Genomic DNA, 15774 nt, shown 5'->3' on the forward strand with positions numbered 1-15774 from the left:
TCAATGTCTTGACTATATTTTCTATTCATTTTGCAACTCATTTGATGACTAAAAGTGTGAGTTTTCATGGAAAACATGAAATTGTCTGGGTGACCCCAAACTTTTGAACGGTGGTGTATATGTATATTTATATGTATTAAAAAATTCTCATTGATTCAGAAAAAGTTTAATTTAGACGTTTTAAAGTTTTAGAAGTTCACCTTTTTTCTGAGTTCCTGTGGAGTTTCATATCACACTCTCCATCCTGACATCCTGATCAATCACTGTTTACTAGAAATGGTGAAATAAATATTCACGGTGTATGTTAGCAGTTTAACAGGTGCAGCGTCATGTTTTCATTTTATATCTATTGGGAAACAAACAGTATGTAAGGAAATATCAGGATATTGACCTAATGTTTTGTGATATTGAATCGATTCTTAAACTCTGTTGTGTTTCAATTAATAGTTTCCATTCAATGGTTGAAACCTCAGACTGCTGCTTTCTAATCACCGTTCTTTAGTTCTTCTCTAGTGTAGGACGAGGTTCTTAAATAATAATTCAAACTTATAGAACTGAAATTAATGAAATATGAGATTTACTGTTTATATTTTTAAGTTTTCTTTCACCCTTTAAAATCGAGAAGACGTTGTGTTGTCATGGTAAGCAGACGATCGTTTTATTGAAGTCTGACTTTCTGTGTGAACACGTCACAAACACACAAACACACAAGGAACCAAATGCAGCTGTACAAAGAACTTACAAAACCTGTTAGAAATATAGACTTTAAGCTTTTTCTGAACATCGATACAGAAACACGATAAAACATATGAACAGAAATATAATAATGGATCAATAACTCTGTATGTCTGAGAGTTAGCAAATAATATCAATCAATAAATGTTTAAATTTATTTAAAGAGAAGTCAAGATTAAATGACTTATTAATATGTGAATATTCTGAGGTGAACAACACGGAGGCTGTCTGGTTATTGATATTTACAGGATACTGATTATGTGAAATCAACAATCAGTGGACGTGTGCGTTGTGATGTATTTAGTTTTAAAGGATTCGACCATTTGGTCCATCGACATATAAAAGATGGACGTCTCCTGTTCCCTCCCGCTGTACATAAATAAAAACCCCTTTTTTATATCTTCAGATAATTAATTAAAACCAAACTGATGATAAAAATGAACAAACATCAGCGACCTAAACTGACAGAAACCATCTTTGGGAAACATTTATTTAATTTGATTTTGTAGTATATAATACTTTATAAGCTTTATAAGGGGGAGAGCTGAGTTTTTGGAGAGCTGTCATGTCGTCCATCTTTTTGTCTTTTGTCTCTTACAGTCAAAAATCTCAGAAAATGACTCGAAAGATTGTTCGATTGTTTCGCAGGTTAATGTCAAAAGCTTAAAGTTCCAGTGTTTAGGGTTTAGTCACATCTTCCAAGCATGTAGGAGGAACTATGGTGGCCATGAGAATCGTGAGAAACATGGCGGACTCTGCCAGAAAGGACCCGCTGCCTCTGTAGATAAAAACATTCTAAGGTAACAAAAACAGTGAATCTTATTTTCAGGTGATTAAACACTAAAAGAAAACACACCTGTGGATATTAGTGTTACACACTGGAGCTTTAAGTGACCTTCATTAACCCGACAGATTGTCTGAAAGTGTCTCATCACTCTCCAGAAGTCTTAAAAATCACATCTGGGACCTTCGTTTGCAGAGTGAGGCGGGAATAATTGTCTCAAATGAAATGAAGAATTGTGCCCGAGTTAATACTCGATGAAAAGCTCCCCAAATGATCGAAGAAACATTCATCACAACATTGTCTACAGACTCTAAACAACACAGACTTTCTCTGAAGCAGGGCTCCTCCACACTCTGGATCCACTGACATTTTTATCCTCTTATGTTACAAACTGGACCTTTTAAACTCACTTTCATTCATATTCATAGGGATCGACCCTCTGACCTGTAGGTGGCGCCGCAGCAGCCGGATAACGTTTAAACGCAACTCGTCGTTATGAAACTGATTTGTACAATTCATCCAATTTGTGCAAAACCTAAATATATTTGGAACATGGATTTCTCCAAACTTCAAAGCCTCCATCAGCGAATCGGATCCTGATGAGCTGCTGTGTGCTGCAGTGGCCTGAGGGGGGCGCTACAGTGTTAACATGAATACGACCCATGTGGGAACCCTGCTGGACATTCTGGTATTTTCTATAAATTCTCTACAAACTGGTACGTCAGTGATAAGAAACACAATAACTGATTGGTGTCAAAGTGCAGAGTGATGCTGTACAGTGAACAGAGGAATTATGGGTAAGGGTGGAGCTCTCCGGCGGCGGTGGTCAGGCGCTGTTCGTCGCCGTTGGTGTGCACAGTGAAGCTGCTGTGGCGGCTGCCCCAGTCGTAGCAGTCGGAGGAAAGACTGTCAGAGAGACGAGAAACTGTCAGTATAACGGTTCAATTCAGTTTATTATTATTATTATTTTTATTATTATTATTATTATTAATAAAGTTTCATGGTTTACTTCCTGTTTCCTGTACTGAACTCTAACTTTGTACAAATATTGAACCTTTTACTCCACAATATGTGTTTATAAGTTACTTTGCAGATTCAAATTAATAATATAAAATATAATCAACAAACAAATTAAACAAACCGATCAATTAACTTCATTGATCTTAGGGTTGAAATTCACCAGCTAACAGTGTATAAAGTCGTTAACGAGCTCCACCTTAACCAGCTGCAACTTTAAAAGCGTTGATAATTATGATCCAATAATGATTTATTTTTATTTATACACGAATATGGAATTCATAAACAGCACAACAGGGACGTCAGTGCTGTTGTTCGTACCTTGCTGATGCATTCTGGGGAGGAATGCTCCACGCCAGGTCATCGTCGCTGTCGTACCGACGAGGGTTGTCGAAGAAATATCCTCTGGAGGAGAGAACGTGGTTCGGTATCCCGGCAGTGCTCTGAGGAGACATTTCAGAGGAAGGATGTTATTGATCAATCGGCTGCTGCGGCCCAATAACAGTGTAATCGAAGGGATCAATGAAGTAACTAAAAGTCAATAAACAGGGTTAAATTCAAGACTTTTTAAGGCTTTTATGAATCTAATTTAATAAAGTACAAAGCGACTGAAGGAACAGTGTCTGTCGTTTCAGCATCATCAACACAAATCTTTATCAGAAACACATTTAAAAGTAAGACTGACTTTAGACAATCAATTCTTAAAGCACCACTGTGGTAGTGATTAGTGTGAAGTTACAACTAAAAACCTACTTGACAATAAAACCGATTCTGATTTTATAGCCTAAAAACGATCAGTTAGTTCAGGGAGGTCAAAGGGTCAAACTCACAGTCCCACATCAGCTACATCAGTTGATTCCCTTCAAGCATCCAAATGTTAAATACGCCTTATTTAAGCTGCTTCACCTTTAACCTGCCTGTTGTTGCTGCTTGGGTTAGGGTATAACCCTCACCCTAATCCTTAGAGCTACGCTACGGCTAACAAACAACCAACTGCAAGTATTTGAGAGGTCAGAGGTCACTCTAGGAGGACTGACCCTTTCCTGAGGCGGCCGTCGGACCCTGAAGAAGAAGACGACCAGCGAGGTGGGCAGCAGCTCCCAGACGAACAGAATCACCCCGAACACGATGTAACCGGCGTCTCCCAGCGAAGACCGCAAGTCCGCCTGGAAACACACAAGAGGTCAAAGGTCAGTGGCGAAAAGGTGCTTTTTCAAAACTCCTGTTCAACCAGCACGAACAGACGCCTGAACCCCACCTGGTCCGAGACGTTGTACCAGTCGTAGTCGAAGGAGTTGATGGTCTCGATGTCGGTGAGGGCTAGGACCACGAGGTTGTAACAGGCCCGCGATGCGTACAGCAGCACCACCATGATGCCAATCAGCGTCACCTGACACACCGACGTCCCCTGCACACAAGGTATTAACCATTACCACTCATCTTAATTCTTTGTCCTGATATTATTGACTTTAAACTGAATGAATTATACAAGAAAACGTGACTTTACCTTCGACTCCAGGTAGATGTTGGCCAGCGACATCTTGGCGACCTTGTAGAGGCAGACGGACAGCGAGACGGCGCAGAGGACGAACAGGCTATCGTTGATGGTGACCCTCACCAGGACGATGGTCTTGACGTCGGCCGCGGTCATTTTGACCAGCAGGGCACAGACCAGATTAACCACCAGGAAGAGAAGACTGACGCCCAAGAAGACCAGGTAAAGAGGAAGTCTGGAGGAGGAGAGACGGGGAGAAGGTTGGTCGGGATATTATCACCGCTTTACTTCTGATTTATGAACCCCTGGAGAATGAGTTGGTTGAAGAAGTTACCTGTACTTGAGTAGTGCAGGTGAATACTTGGATTTGGCCTTAAAATAAACCTGTGAAGAAAACAATAAGACATATTAGGATGTTGGTCTTTCAACCTGGTTGCAGACTTCTGAGAATCTCAATGCCAGTTTATTGACATTCGAAGGGGATCATCCGAAAATGTTTTGCTAACTATCTAGCTAACAATTGAGGTAAAATAGCTACCAAGTTAGCTTAGCATTTTACTAATATTAACTTAAGATGTGACTAAATGTGAAACTTTTCTCTTTGAACCCTCTTCAAAATGTGGTTGTCTTTGTAACATAGATTAGCTTAGCATATAGCATATCTAAGTACCAGAAAGGAGGAAGTTGACCAAGGCTTGCTCAACTGTGTGCAAGAAGGGGCGGGGCTTACGTTCAGTTGAGCAGAGAAGTCTAAATAATTAGCTAAAAGAAATGGATAAACAGTTGAAAGATTGATTGATGAATAGTCCAAACCAGGGCTTCCCAAAGTAGCGCCCACAGGCCACAGTTGACCCGGTAAAAAGTTTTATTTGTCCCAGCAGATGTTTCTAGTGAAAAGTGATTTAAGAAGTATATTGTATATAAATCATTGTGTGTGCTGTTTTATTAATTAAAATGCTCTTTATATATGTAGGATCCCTAATTATTTTTTATAATCTAGAACCTAACACCCTTTTGTATCTTAACCGTTGGATATAAAGAGTTTGCTTTAAGCCAGGGGCTCATGATTTGGTTTCGGTTTCAGTCCTCCAAGGGACAAAGTTTGAGCACTCCAACAGCATGAAAACATATTCTAATAACATCCACTTTTCTATAGTCAATAGTGTTTAAAAATCAAACAGTTTAAAATCAATTCAGATGAACACATTTGGAACATGATTGTTTGAGGTTCTTGAGTTCACCTCAGGTTGGGAAACCACTTATTTACTCGCTGTCTCTGTTTACATGAGTACAACACCATGAATGTCTTCCAAAGACGACCGGCTTTTCACTTTGCGTGTGGTCATTCGGAAAAAAACAGTTTGGATTGCTGTTTTTGGACAACACGCTGTCCTAAACACATCTTTGTGGTCCAGCCTGTAGACACCAATAGAGAAACGTGTGTGTGCATTAGTTCAGGAGGTATAAAGGGAGACACCAATGCTGGTTGGACACTGATGAATCGTGGAAGATGCCGAACGTCTCTGCAGCTTTTCCATCCAGCAGCTTTCATCGATTAGTCCCTCCTCTCTGACTGAAGGTGCCCTCATTACGGAAATTAGACACCGTAGTGTTTAGTCGGAAAAATAACCCGCGTCATCTCAGCTCTCAGGAACAAGTGGTGTAAAGCTGCTGGTAAAGAGGCTCATTTCTATCTCATCTTTATTTTCTGGTCTATTTCTGAATCCAGCAGCTGCTGTGGATGAATGAAGAGAAGCAGCTGCAACACCGATCAACCCCAAAAACGGACTGAATTACTTATCATTGCAACATTATACAATTCATCCAACAATGGGATGGTTGCCATTCAACCCAAAACAAAGACCCTTAAATTGACCGAACGACTACAAAGGCCAAATTGGCTCAGGTTGTTTGTCTTTTACTTGAATGGTTGGTGGTTTGATTCCCAGCTCCACTCGTCCACAAGTACTGTTCTTGAGGAAGACACTGATCTCCAGATTTCTTTTGTGTGCATATTAGTGGTGTAAAGATTTACTGATACGAGTCAGAAATCACTTTTAACATAATTGATGCAACTATATAGGAATGCGGACCCCTGGATCGAATGAACCATGAACCAGTCGATGGTCAGAGAAATCTAAAGTTACGAATACATTTGGATTCAATGAGAAGGACGGACGGTTGGACACAGGTCTGTTGGAGTCCAGCGGTACCACGACAGATCTACGCTAATAAATTACGTGCTATCAGACCAGTGCACAGACTCACCGTTCCTGCATTTTAGGCAATATTGGAGGAATTTCTGATACTGGTATCGGAACAACTGTAGGATCTTTTGGTCGTCAGCTGAATGGATGAAAATAAATGTGAATCAGTGTAGATTAAACCACTCTGTCATCTTGTCATCAATCTTGCACTTAAGAACTATGTGTTGGTTTTTATCGGTCAACTGGAAAGTACAGCAGTATAGACTCTCTCTCTCTATCTCCCCCTGGTGGCTGACTGCAGTATAGACTCTCTCTCTCTATCTCCCCCTGGTGGCTGACTGCAGTATAGACTCTCTCTCTCTATCTCCCCCTGGTGGCTGACTGCAGTATAGACTCTCTCTCTCTATCTCCCCCTGGTGGCTGCTAGAGTTTTGCTCGTATTTCCGTGACTGCAGTATAGACTCTCTCTCTCTCTCTATCTCCCCCTGGTGGCTGACTGCAGTATAGACTCTCTCTCGCTATCTCCCCCTGGTGGCTGACTGCAGTATAGACTCTCTCTCTATCTCCCCTGGTGGCTGCTGAGTATAGACTCTCTCTCCTATCTCCCCCTGGTGGCTGACTGCAGTATAGACTCTCTCTCTATCTCCCCCTGGTGGCTGCTGCAGTATAGACTCTCTCTCTATCTCCCCCTGGTGGCTGGCTGCAGTATAGACTCTCTCTCTCTCTCTCTCTATCTCGTAGTTATTTGAAGATATAAAAAGGAGGTTTCACTTCCTACACAGGAAGTTTAGGAGTTTCTTAGCTTGCGTAGCGGCCGGACTCAGCGATATTGGTGACTGTGGACTTTAACCCTCTCTGCAGCTCCAAGCATCACTGATGGGCGTGGTCAGACGTGTGCTCTTTTGCACCTGTAACCACACCCAGCAGTGATGTCACAGTGTACTGACACACCCTGGAGTACACTCCTACATCACTGCAGCAAGGCAAGATGTTAAAGCTGCTGTTATGTTACGACGTTAAAGAACATTATGGGCCAGACTTCATACTGCCAGTGTCACCAGCATCCCCTCCACCGGTGCCAGTAGCAGCGTCGCCCTCACCTGTGCACAGTAGAGGTTCATGAGGCTGAGCGTGAAGAACTGCAGGCAGACGGGGAAGCAGTAGAGCAGCCAGAAGGCGAAGGGTCCGAGCGCATTGGCGGTCACGCAGTCTCTGAAGTAGAAGGAGAAGAGGAGGGCGCGCAGGGCGGCCCACAGCAGACACAGGAACAGGAAGGCCGTCTGGTAGCTGAAGCGCTTGTGTCGGTACCGCAGCACCAGCCAGAGCTGGGCGTAGACGAAGGCGAACAGCAGCGAGTAGAAGATGGTGTAGGCGATGGTCAGACCCAGTTTCACGTAGGGAGGGATGGCTGGCGTGATGGTGGGAGGGGGAGGGAGGTGGGAGCCGTTACCGGCATGCTGCTGCACTTGTGCCGGGTTCCCCTCCATCGCCTCCCCATTCATCCCCCCTGTGTTCCCCGGGAGAGGGAGGGAGGCAGAGGCGGTAACAGACGGAGCTGCAGCGTCTAAACTCCGAGTGAAGAAGAAGCAACGTGTCTCAGCTCGTTAGACGGATCCTTCACATCCATCGACTCTCCTCCAGACACACCGTCTGACTCACAGAGAGGACGAGGAGGAGGAGGAGGAGGAGGAGGAGAGACACCTCCCCTATTTTTGCCGGTGCCTGGTGGACAGCTATTGGTGGCTGCCGGTCACATGATCACACTCTCTAGCAGGTGATTGGCCGAGCAGGAGGAGGGATGCTGCAGAGAGGAGATGAAGGTGGAGAGATGGATCTGGAAGGAGAGAGGTAGACTGGGATCTGTGGTCCCACCCACCGCGCACACACACACACACACACACACACACACACACACACACACACACAGCTTCGACTGATACTGGTTTTATTGGCCCGTAACAGACAGATATTGGTGGATATATATCAATGTGTTTTGTGGCGGCAGTTAGCTTTGACTGAATGAGTGAATGACTCAATAATGATGAATGGATGAAATAAATCAGCAGATAAACGACCAAACAAATGAATAAACAACAAATAACTGAATTTAATGAATGAACAAGTTATCGAGTGACTGAATAAAAAATAATTGAATGGATGAACAAAGAAATTGATAAACAATAAATGAACGAGTGACTGACAGAATGAATGAATAAATATATAAATAAAACATTTATTAGAGATTTATAATTTTTTTTATGTTGAAAAAACTCTAATATGAACAGAAAAGACGTCTAAAATCACCAAATACGGCGAAAAAAGGGAGAAATCCTCATTGTGAAATATAATTGTGCAGTTAGTTCATATTTGTTAATAAAAGTATGCAAAGTCATAATTACTTAAATATAACAATTGTCATGCAAAAAAATTAAATTCACTTTTGGTTTTTCCTCAATTTTTCTTTCTTTTCGGGAAGGAAAAGTCTAATTTGAACCATTATGGAACAAAAATGAATAAATAATCTGAGAAATGAAATATTGTGAGGTGTAAAAGTGTAACTGTTTATAATTTATCAGAGCTTAGCAACATCTTTAAAAGTTCTGACACACGGTGCTGATTTCAACCAACAATAAATGATTCTACCGGTACACAGCTAACGATAGCTTTCTGCTAGCCAAGAGCAATGTTAGGCAGCTAGCTAACTGATTGTTAACCAACAATAAATGATGCGGTGCCAATGGTACAAAATAAAATAAAGGAACTTTGCAGTAACGTTATTTTGCACCCGCAACAGCAGCAGTTCACTTAATGTCCACTGGTGTCACTATAACAACAGTTTACTGACAGTTATATAAAGTTCGTTTTTCTAAAGGTTGGAGTCGTCATTTATTTTTTGTTTGTTTTTTGAATATTTTTCTGTTTTTCGAGTAATTTTTTCTGAATTATCACATACTCCGAACTCCGCCAGAACCTCCAACCTGCGTGACTCCCATCACCTTGTGACCCTGCCCGCACATACATGCCCCATCTTCAACTATCAAGTCCTCGGGTTCCTGCGTCGAGTCGAAAGACTAATAATAATACCATCTATATGACTTAAAGACAGGACTATCTCCCAGTGTCTGAAACCAGATCAAAGTATAACTTGATTGAACTAAACAAGCCGGTTATGTTTGTTTCCTTTAAATCGAGTTCTCAATAAAGGAATGAATGCGTCTTTTGCAGGCCTGGCCAACCCACGGCTCTTTGCCTGGTTTCATGCGGCTCCTTTCCCCTTTCACACTGCCCAAAAAAACCTTTGTAAACCCGTTAACGCCCGATATTAATCGGCTTCACCTCCGATCAGCATTGATGTGAACGTCACACCCGGGTGAACCCACTAATTTGCGCCATGACGGAGGCAACGGAGGCTCGACTCTTCCATCACCAGCTGTACTAAAGCTGGTGAGGGAAGGAGTCTCCAAGCAGGGAGGGTCTCAAAAAGAGAAAAAAGTGTGTATGATGTGGCTCTTTGCAGTTACACAGTAAAACATTTGGCTCTTAGTCTCTGACTGGTTGGCCACCCCTGGTCTATTGTTTCAAATGCTCTCTAAAATTAGAAAACAATCACTCAGAAAAACACAAATAATTACTCCAAAAATGACTTTAAATACAGATTCAGTGTCACATCCTATCAAATCGGAGTATGAATGAATGGCCAGTGTCGACCCTGATATCAGTCGAGCTCTGATATCGACCCCCTCCTCCTCCTCCTCCTCCTCCTCCTCCTCCTCCTCCTCTCTGCAGTTCCTCCTCTCTGTCATTATATAACGGGCAGGTTGTTGGATAATAGAGGATGCTACACGCTCATACACACTCCCACAGCTCCATTTTTATTCACCGCTTCTATTTTCTGCTTTCGTGCTGTGAGATGACGTCGGTTTGAACCAAAGTCATTTTGTACATATTTGTTTGATCTTCCTCAGTTTAAAATAAGATTATTTGTCATTTACATGAACATGCCTACACATTCTGTTATGTAACTGTACATTATACTCAGGCTCAATTATAAAACACTACATGACTATTTCCATTAACTTCACTTCACTACATTAATCTGACAGATTATTAATTACTTTACAAAATACAACATATTGTTAAAGATTCAACCTGTCTCTTCTTTTATAAAAGCAGTGTCCTAAACCTGCATTGTTTCTAATGGCCAGCAGGGGGAGCTACATGGGTTGCAAACAAGAAGTCTGATAGTATTGAGTCTTATGGAGAAATGAGCCGACTTCTCAGTTGATTTATGAGCTCAGTAAACAGTTTCCTGATGAGTTTCTGGTCTCAGTCTCTAGTTTCAGTCTTCTTCCATACAGCATGATGTTCATTTAGTAACTGATGGTCCCATTTAGAGTAAAACAGACCATAAAGCAGAGTATGCTTTAGGGCGGGGCTACCTTGTGACTGACAGCTCATTCTCAGTGAGTCCGTCCAGCTCAATGCACCAAACTCAGATCAAACTGTCAAACAGTGCTGATCAGATATGGATCCAGATTCTGTTGTTGACTGTTTCTCTCCTCAAATCTGTTCACAAACACATTTTACTGTTTTACGAACTACGTGAATGTGCTTCTAGTGACTGTATTGATGTTGCTGTATGTATTTAAAATCAACTCACACTTTGTTGGATGTAAGTTAATAATAATATAATATGAAAAGTTAAATATGTGTAGTTGTGACACAGTTTTAAAGAGAAAGTGCTTTTTCACTTCCAGGAATAAATCCAACCTGACAGAACATAAATATTGTAAAGCTCAGTGAGTCTTCGGGGCAGCTGTTAAACTCACTGAACTCCTCATGTTCTTGTTCAGCTCGTCTGCAACATAACGTAGAGACTGAAGGAGCATCCACAGCAGCGTGATGAGTATTAATGAAACAACTGAGGAAGAAACAAGGCTGAAGAGGAAATAACAGACATTGTGTATTCAGCTGTATGTGAGTGTATTCAGATCTAACAGCAGCTAAATGCAGGATGAAAATATGTTTATACGGTCATAATGACATTGTACATGTGTTTACAACCTGTTTGAAAAATACATTGAATTCTGTAAAAGGGACTCAGTGACTGTGGAAAAACGTGGGTTAATAATTAGCTCATAATTTCAATGTTTTATCTCATAAATTATTTTTTTTATGTTTTGATGGTATTTTGCCTCCACACATGTATTAAGACACAAACAGTGCTTGGAACAATAATGTGTGTCTGATATAATTTCGACATTAAAAATCCTTAAAAACTCATCTTCTCCTTGTACCTCATTAAAAAGTTCAGAATCTATAAATATTGATGATCATCATACTGTAGAAGAAATACTTTAATCTGTAAAGTAACTAAAGCTGTTAAAATACAGTGGAATAAAAAGTACAATATTATGGGATGTAGTGGAGGATGAAGTTAGAGTTTGTGTCCACTAGATGGCGACATTGTCCTGAGCTCCAGCTTGTATTGTTTTATATTTGAGTGTCAGTATGGACCAAGTTTCTGCCGCAGTGTCGTTGTTGGAAATGTTGTAATTTATATATATTATATATATAATCTTCTGTTATAATCATAAAACACTTTTGATTTCAGAACCACACTAATACATTTGTTATGACACGTGTTACCCTTTAAGGTAAAATCAGTGGAAAGACAAGCTTTATGCCACACTGTGTCGCCTGCACTGTGTCTATTTCACCAGCAGGTATCACTCGTCACATCTGGAGCAGCAGCCAGTGTGGAGGCTGCTGACTGAGAGGAGGATGATCTTGCAACTACAACTTCTTTGCACCTTATCTACCTATTTATCTTTTTTTATCTTTTCTATCTCAAGTATTTTATTTTATTGTTGTATTTTATTGTATTTAAATTAACCTTGCTACTATGACGACCCAAATTCCCTTCAGGGATTAATAAAGTCTATCTATCTATCTATCTATCTATCTATCTATCTATCTATGAGAAGGAAGCTGAAGGCCATCATGGACAAGCACTTTCAGCCACAGACTGATCCAGCTCCCAGTACCTCCACAACCACAGCTGCAAGTACCATCCACAACCACAGCTCCCAGTACCTCCAACCTCCACAACCACAGCTCCCAGTACCTCCACAACCACAGCTCCCAGTACCTCCAACCTCCACAACCACAGCTCCCAGTACCTCCACAACCACAGCTCCCAGTACCTCCACAACCACAGCTCCCAGTACCTCCAACCTCCACAACCACAGCTCCCAGTACCTCCACAACCACAGCTCCCAGTACCTCCACAACCACAGCTCCCAGTACCTCCACAACCACATGTATTTTTTAGGACAGGTGAAGATCAACAGGAAAGGGGGGGGGTCTGCAGGACTAGGCACCAGGTGAACTATGATGTGCCCCAACTGTATTAGAGTTGTGTTCAGCTTCCCCCCCCCATTTTTAAATTTTAAAAAAAAAAAAAAAAAAAAAAAAAAATCAGCAACAACAACTATAACAGTTGCAATTTTGCATACTGTTAGGTGCAGGTACAGGTAGGTAAAATCCAACACAGTAATGAGGGTGAACTGACACAGAAACAAGGAAACAAAGGAAACAAAGACAGGTGAAGGGACAGACGATAGGGAAATAATCAGGGAGGGGCAGATACTCAAAACAGGGAGTACATTTAAAGCCTTGTTTTTAAGTTATTAGTTTTATCATTTTATTGAATTGTTTTTATTTAATAGTTGAATTTCATTGATTTTCTACTACTTGACCCTGTTGGAGCACTAGACTCTCTCCCAAGTGTATAGATGATAATATAATATCAATAACAATAAAATAAAATGAAAAAAAGAAATTCTTGTTGTAATGTTTTCCTGTTTTTTAAATATGTGGAAATATTAATAAAATATCTTTGAATTCACATGTTTAATGTAAAATAATGTGAGAAATATGTAACTGTAAATAATCATACAATTACTGCTTTAAAATATATATTTAATTTTCTTTAGTTTTTTAACAGATCAAACTGTTAAATTCAAGTTTAATACTGTTAATAACTTTCTAAAATCATATAAAATCAGTGACATTAACTGTTTACTGACAGATATGTTGTATAATGATGGAAGTAGAATAAATGTTGTTTATCAGTGTATAAGCATTGGTAAACTGTCCAAATACAGTGTAAACAGCAATAATTACTGTAATCTCACAGATAATGACTTTTATTACACTTCTATAACTTTTAACATTCACATTAAAATAATAACAATCCAATAATAACAGCACTCTGTTGGAAATGTAAGTCTGATTATTGTATTATAGCAGAGTTCACCTGGATTTATAGATCGTTGTTATATAGTGTAAATATCTTTAATAAAACATTAAAAAGCCAAATTTTTATGTAAAATTAAAGATAAAACTATATTTGAATTATAGGAATACAGGAAGTACGTCATTACTGCTAACGTCACGAAACAAATGAGGAAGTCGGAGGTCAGACAGCGTGGAAGGTTTCTCATTCATTCATTTTAGTTTCTAATGGTGACTAACTACAGCATGAAAATGCTTTTTGTCTGCAGTTCACAGTCTCTTTATTCTCTTTGTTGTGTTACAGCTCACGTCAGAAGCTGAGAGTGAACAGGTGCAAAATGGGAAACAGTTACTCGTTTTCACCTCTAGCAGCATCACAGCATGGTAAGGTGGCGGCCAACGGAAAACTCAGTGAGAAATATATTTGATAGATAGATAGACTTTATTAATCCCCGAAGGGAAATTGGGTATTGTTGGTGATGACACAAACAACCTGAATAAGTAATAGAGGGGACATGTGCCAGTTTGACTGGAGGGCAGAAAACACCGGTGCTGGCATTGTTCCGCTACCTGGCTCGACATCATAGGCTGCAACAAAGACGGAAACAGACGAGACGAGTTTTAACTCGCAATGTTAGTGTATAAAATTAAGTGCTGACAATGTGGAAGTCAGCAACGTGTGAATGTGAATGTCTGCAGTAAGGCAATAACAAAACAGTTGAGCTGTGTATTGATGGTAGAGAAGGTGGCGACTTTATAATGAACAAACACCGAGGCAGCACCTGTTGTGTTTTCTACCCTCCAGTCAATCTGACTCATGTATTTATATATATGTATATATATATATAAACAGCTCATATATATTCATATATTCAATATCAATATCAATATCAATTTTATTTGTATATGGCGCTCCAATTCATAACAGAAGTTATCTCAGGACACTTTTCAAATAGAGCAGGTCTAGACCGAACTCTTTAACATTAATTACAGAGACCCAACAGTACCACCATGAGCAAGACCTTGGAGACAAGGGCAAGGAAAAACTGCCTGTTAAAAGACAGAAACCTAGGACAGATCCTCCGGCTCTAGGTGGGTGGGAGACAGATCGAGAGACAGTGGGGAGAGAGAGAGAGAGAGAGAGAGAGAGAGAGAGAGAGAGAGACAGAGAGAACACTCTGACCAGCCTCACAACAACACTGCTCTACAAGCCAAAGTAGATTGGAATGTTATCTTGCCCTTAGAAGAGATTATGAATGAGCAGAATATCTCTCTACTGTCAGAGATAGAAAGCAGAGACAGATCCTAACCAAGTACAGGCTCAGTGACCACAAACCGCCAATCCAAACAGGAAGACACAAAACATCATGGCAACCAAAAGAAAACAGAAAATGTGGTCACAGTTGGACAGGTGAGGTTGAGACAGAGATTCACTTTCTCCTACAATGTACAAACATTAAATAATACTAGAAAAATGTATTTGAACAAGTTCAGCTCTTTGGTTCCAGATTTCAAAGAGCTGAACGACCTCTCCAAATTAAAAATACTCCTGGAGAAGGAGAGCGGGAACACCTTGCTGCCCAGTGTGTATTAACATGCCACAACCTGAGGGACACACACACACACACACACACACACACACACACACACACACTGTATATAACTAATATAATGGTCATAATGTATATATCTTTGCTTAATTGTATTGTATTTGAATACTTTGCTTTGGCAATATTGTTTTTAAAAAAATGCATTTCATGCTAATAAAGCCCATTGTGAATTTGAATTTGAATTTGACAGAGAGAATGAAGAGAGAGAGAGACAGACAGACAGACAGACAGACAGACAGACAGACAGACAGACAGGTGCACAGCAACAACAGTAGCAACAACTACACTAATAGTAGTGACTGATGATGATGAACATGACAACAGCAACGATGGGGGACAATGAGCAGTGACAACAGTAACCGTATACATATATATTTTATATTACTGACTTTCCTGCTTTAGCCACATTTAACCTTTTGCTGCTTCCTGTGCATTGTGTTTGAACATACAGCGACAGTAACAGCGTGAATATCATTAGTTAGGACTGCTTCTGATAGATTCTGTGCAGGCTCTCAGTCCCACACTCCCTTCAGTAACATCCTTATAGAATAATATTAGGCTGCTATCGAAAACACAAGATGGCGCAGTGCCTTGATCATGTGATATTTCATAAAGAGTTCTTTTGTT

General features: G+C 40.5%; 2 protein-coding genes across 2 annotated transcripts in view; both read right to left on the reverse strand.

Annotated features, from left to right (window-relative positions):
- Window positions 1-15774, reverse strand: part of LOC127352727 (scavenger receptor cysteine-rich type 1 protein M160-like) — a 258877-nt gene that overhangs the window by 120598 nt on the left and 122505 nt on the right. The gene's annotated exons all lie outside the window — the stretch shown is intronic.
- On the reverse strand, window positions 1208-8084 carry gpr137bb (G protein-coupled receptor 137Bb). The gene is made up of 7 exons (XM_051381320.1): window positions 7339-8084; window positions 4366-4415; window positions 4044-4266; window positions 3795-3944; window positions 3574-3702; window positions 2858-2979; window positions 1208-2425 (listed from the first exon to the last, which is right to left on the reverse strand). Exons 1-7 carry the CDS (start codon window positions 7738-7740, stop codon window positions 2311-2313), a joined length of 1191 nt encoding a protein of 396 aa, XP_051237280.1. The 5' UTR covers window positions 7741-8084; the 3' UTR covers window positions 1208-2310.

The sequence above is a fragment of the Dicentrarchus labrax genome, unplaced genomic scaffold (assembly GCF_905237075.1).
Source record: "Dicentrarchus labrax unplaced genomic scaffold, dlabrax2021, whole genome shotgun sequence".
Taxonomy (NCBI): Eukaryota; Metazoa; Chordata; class Actinopteri; family Moronidae; genus Dicentrarchus; species Dicentrarchus labrax.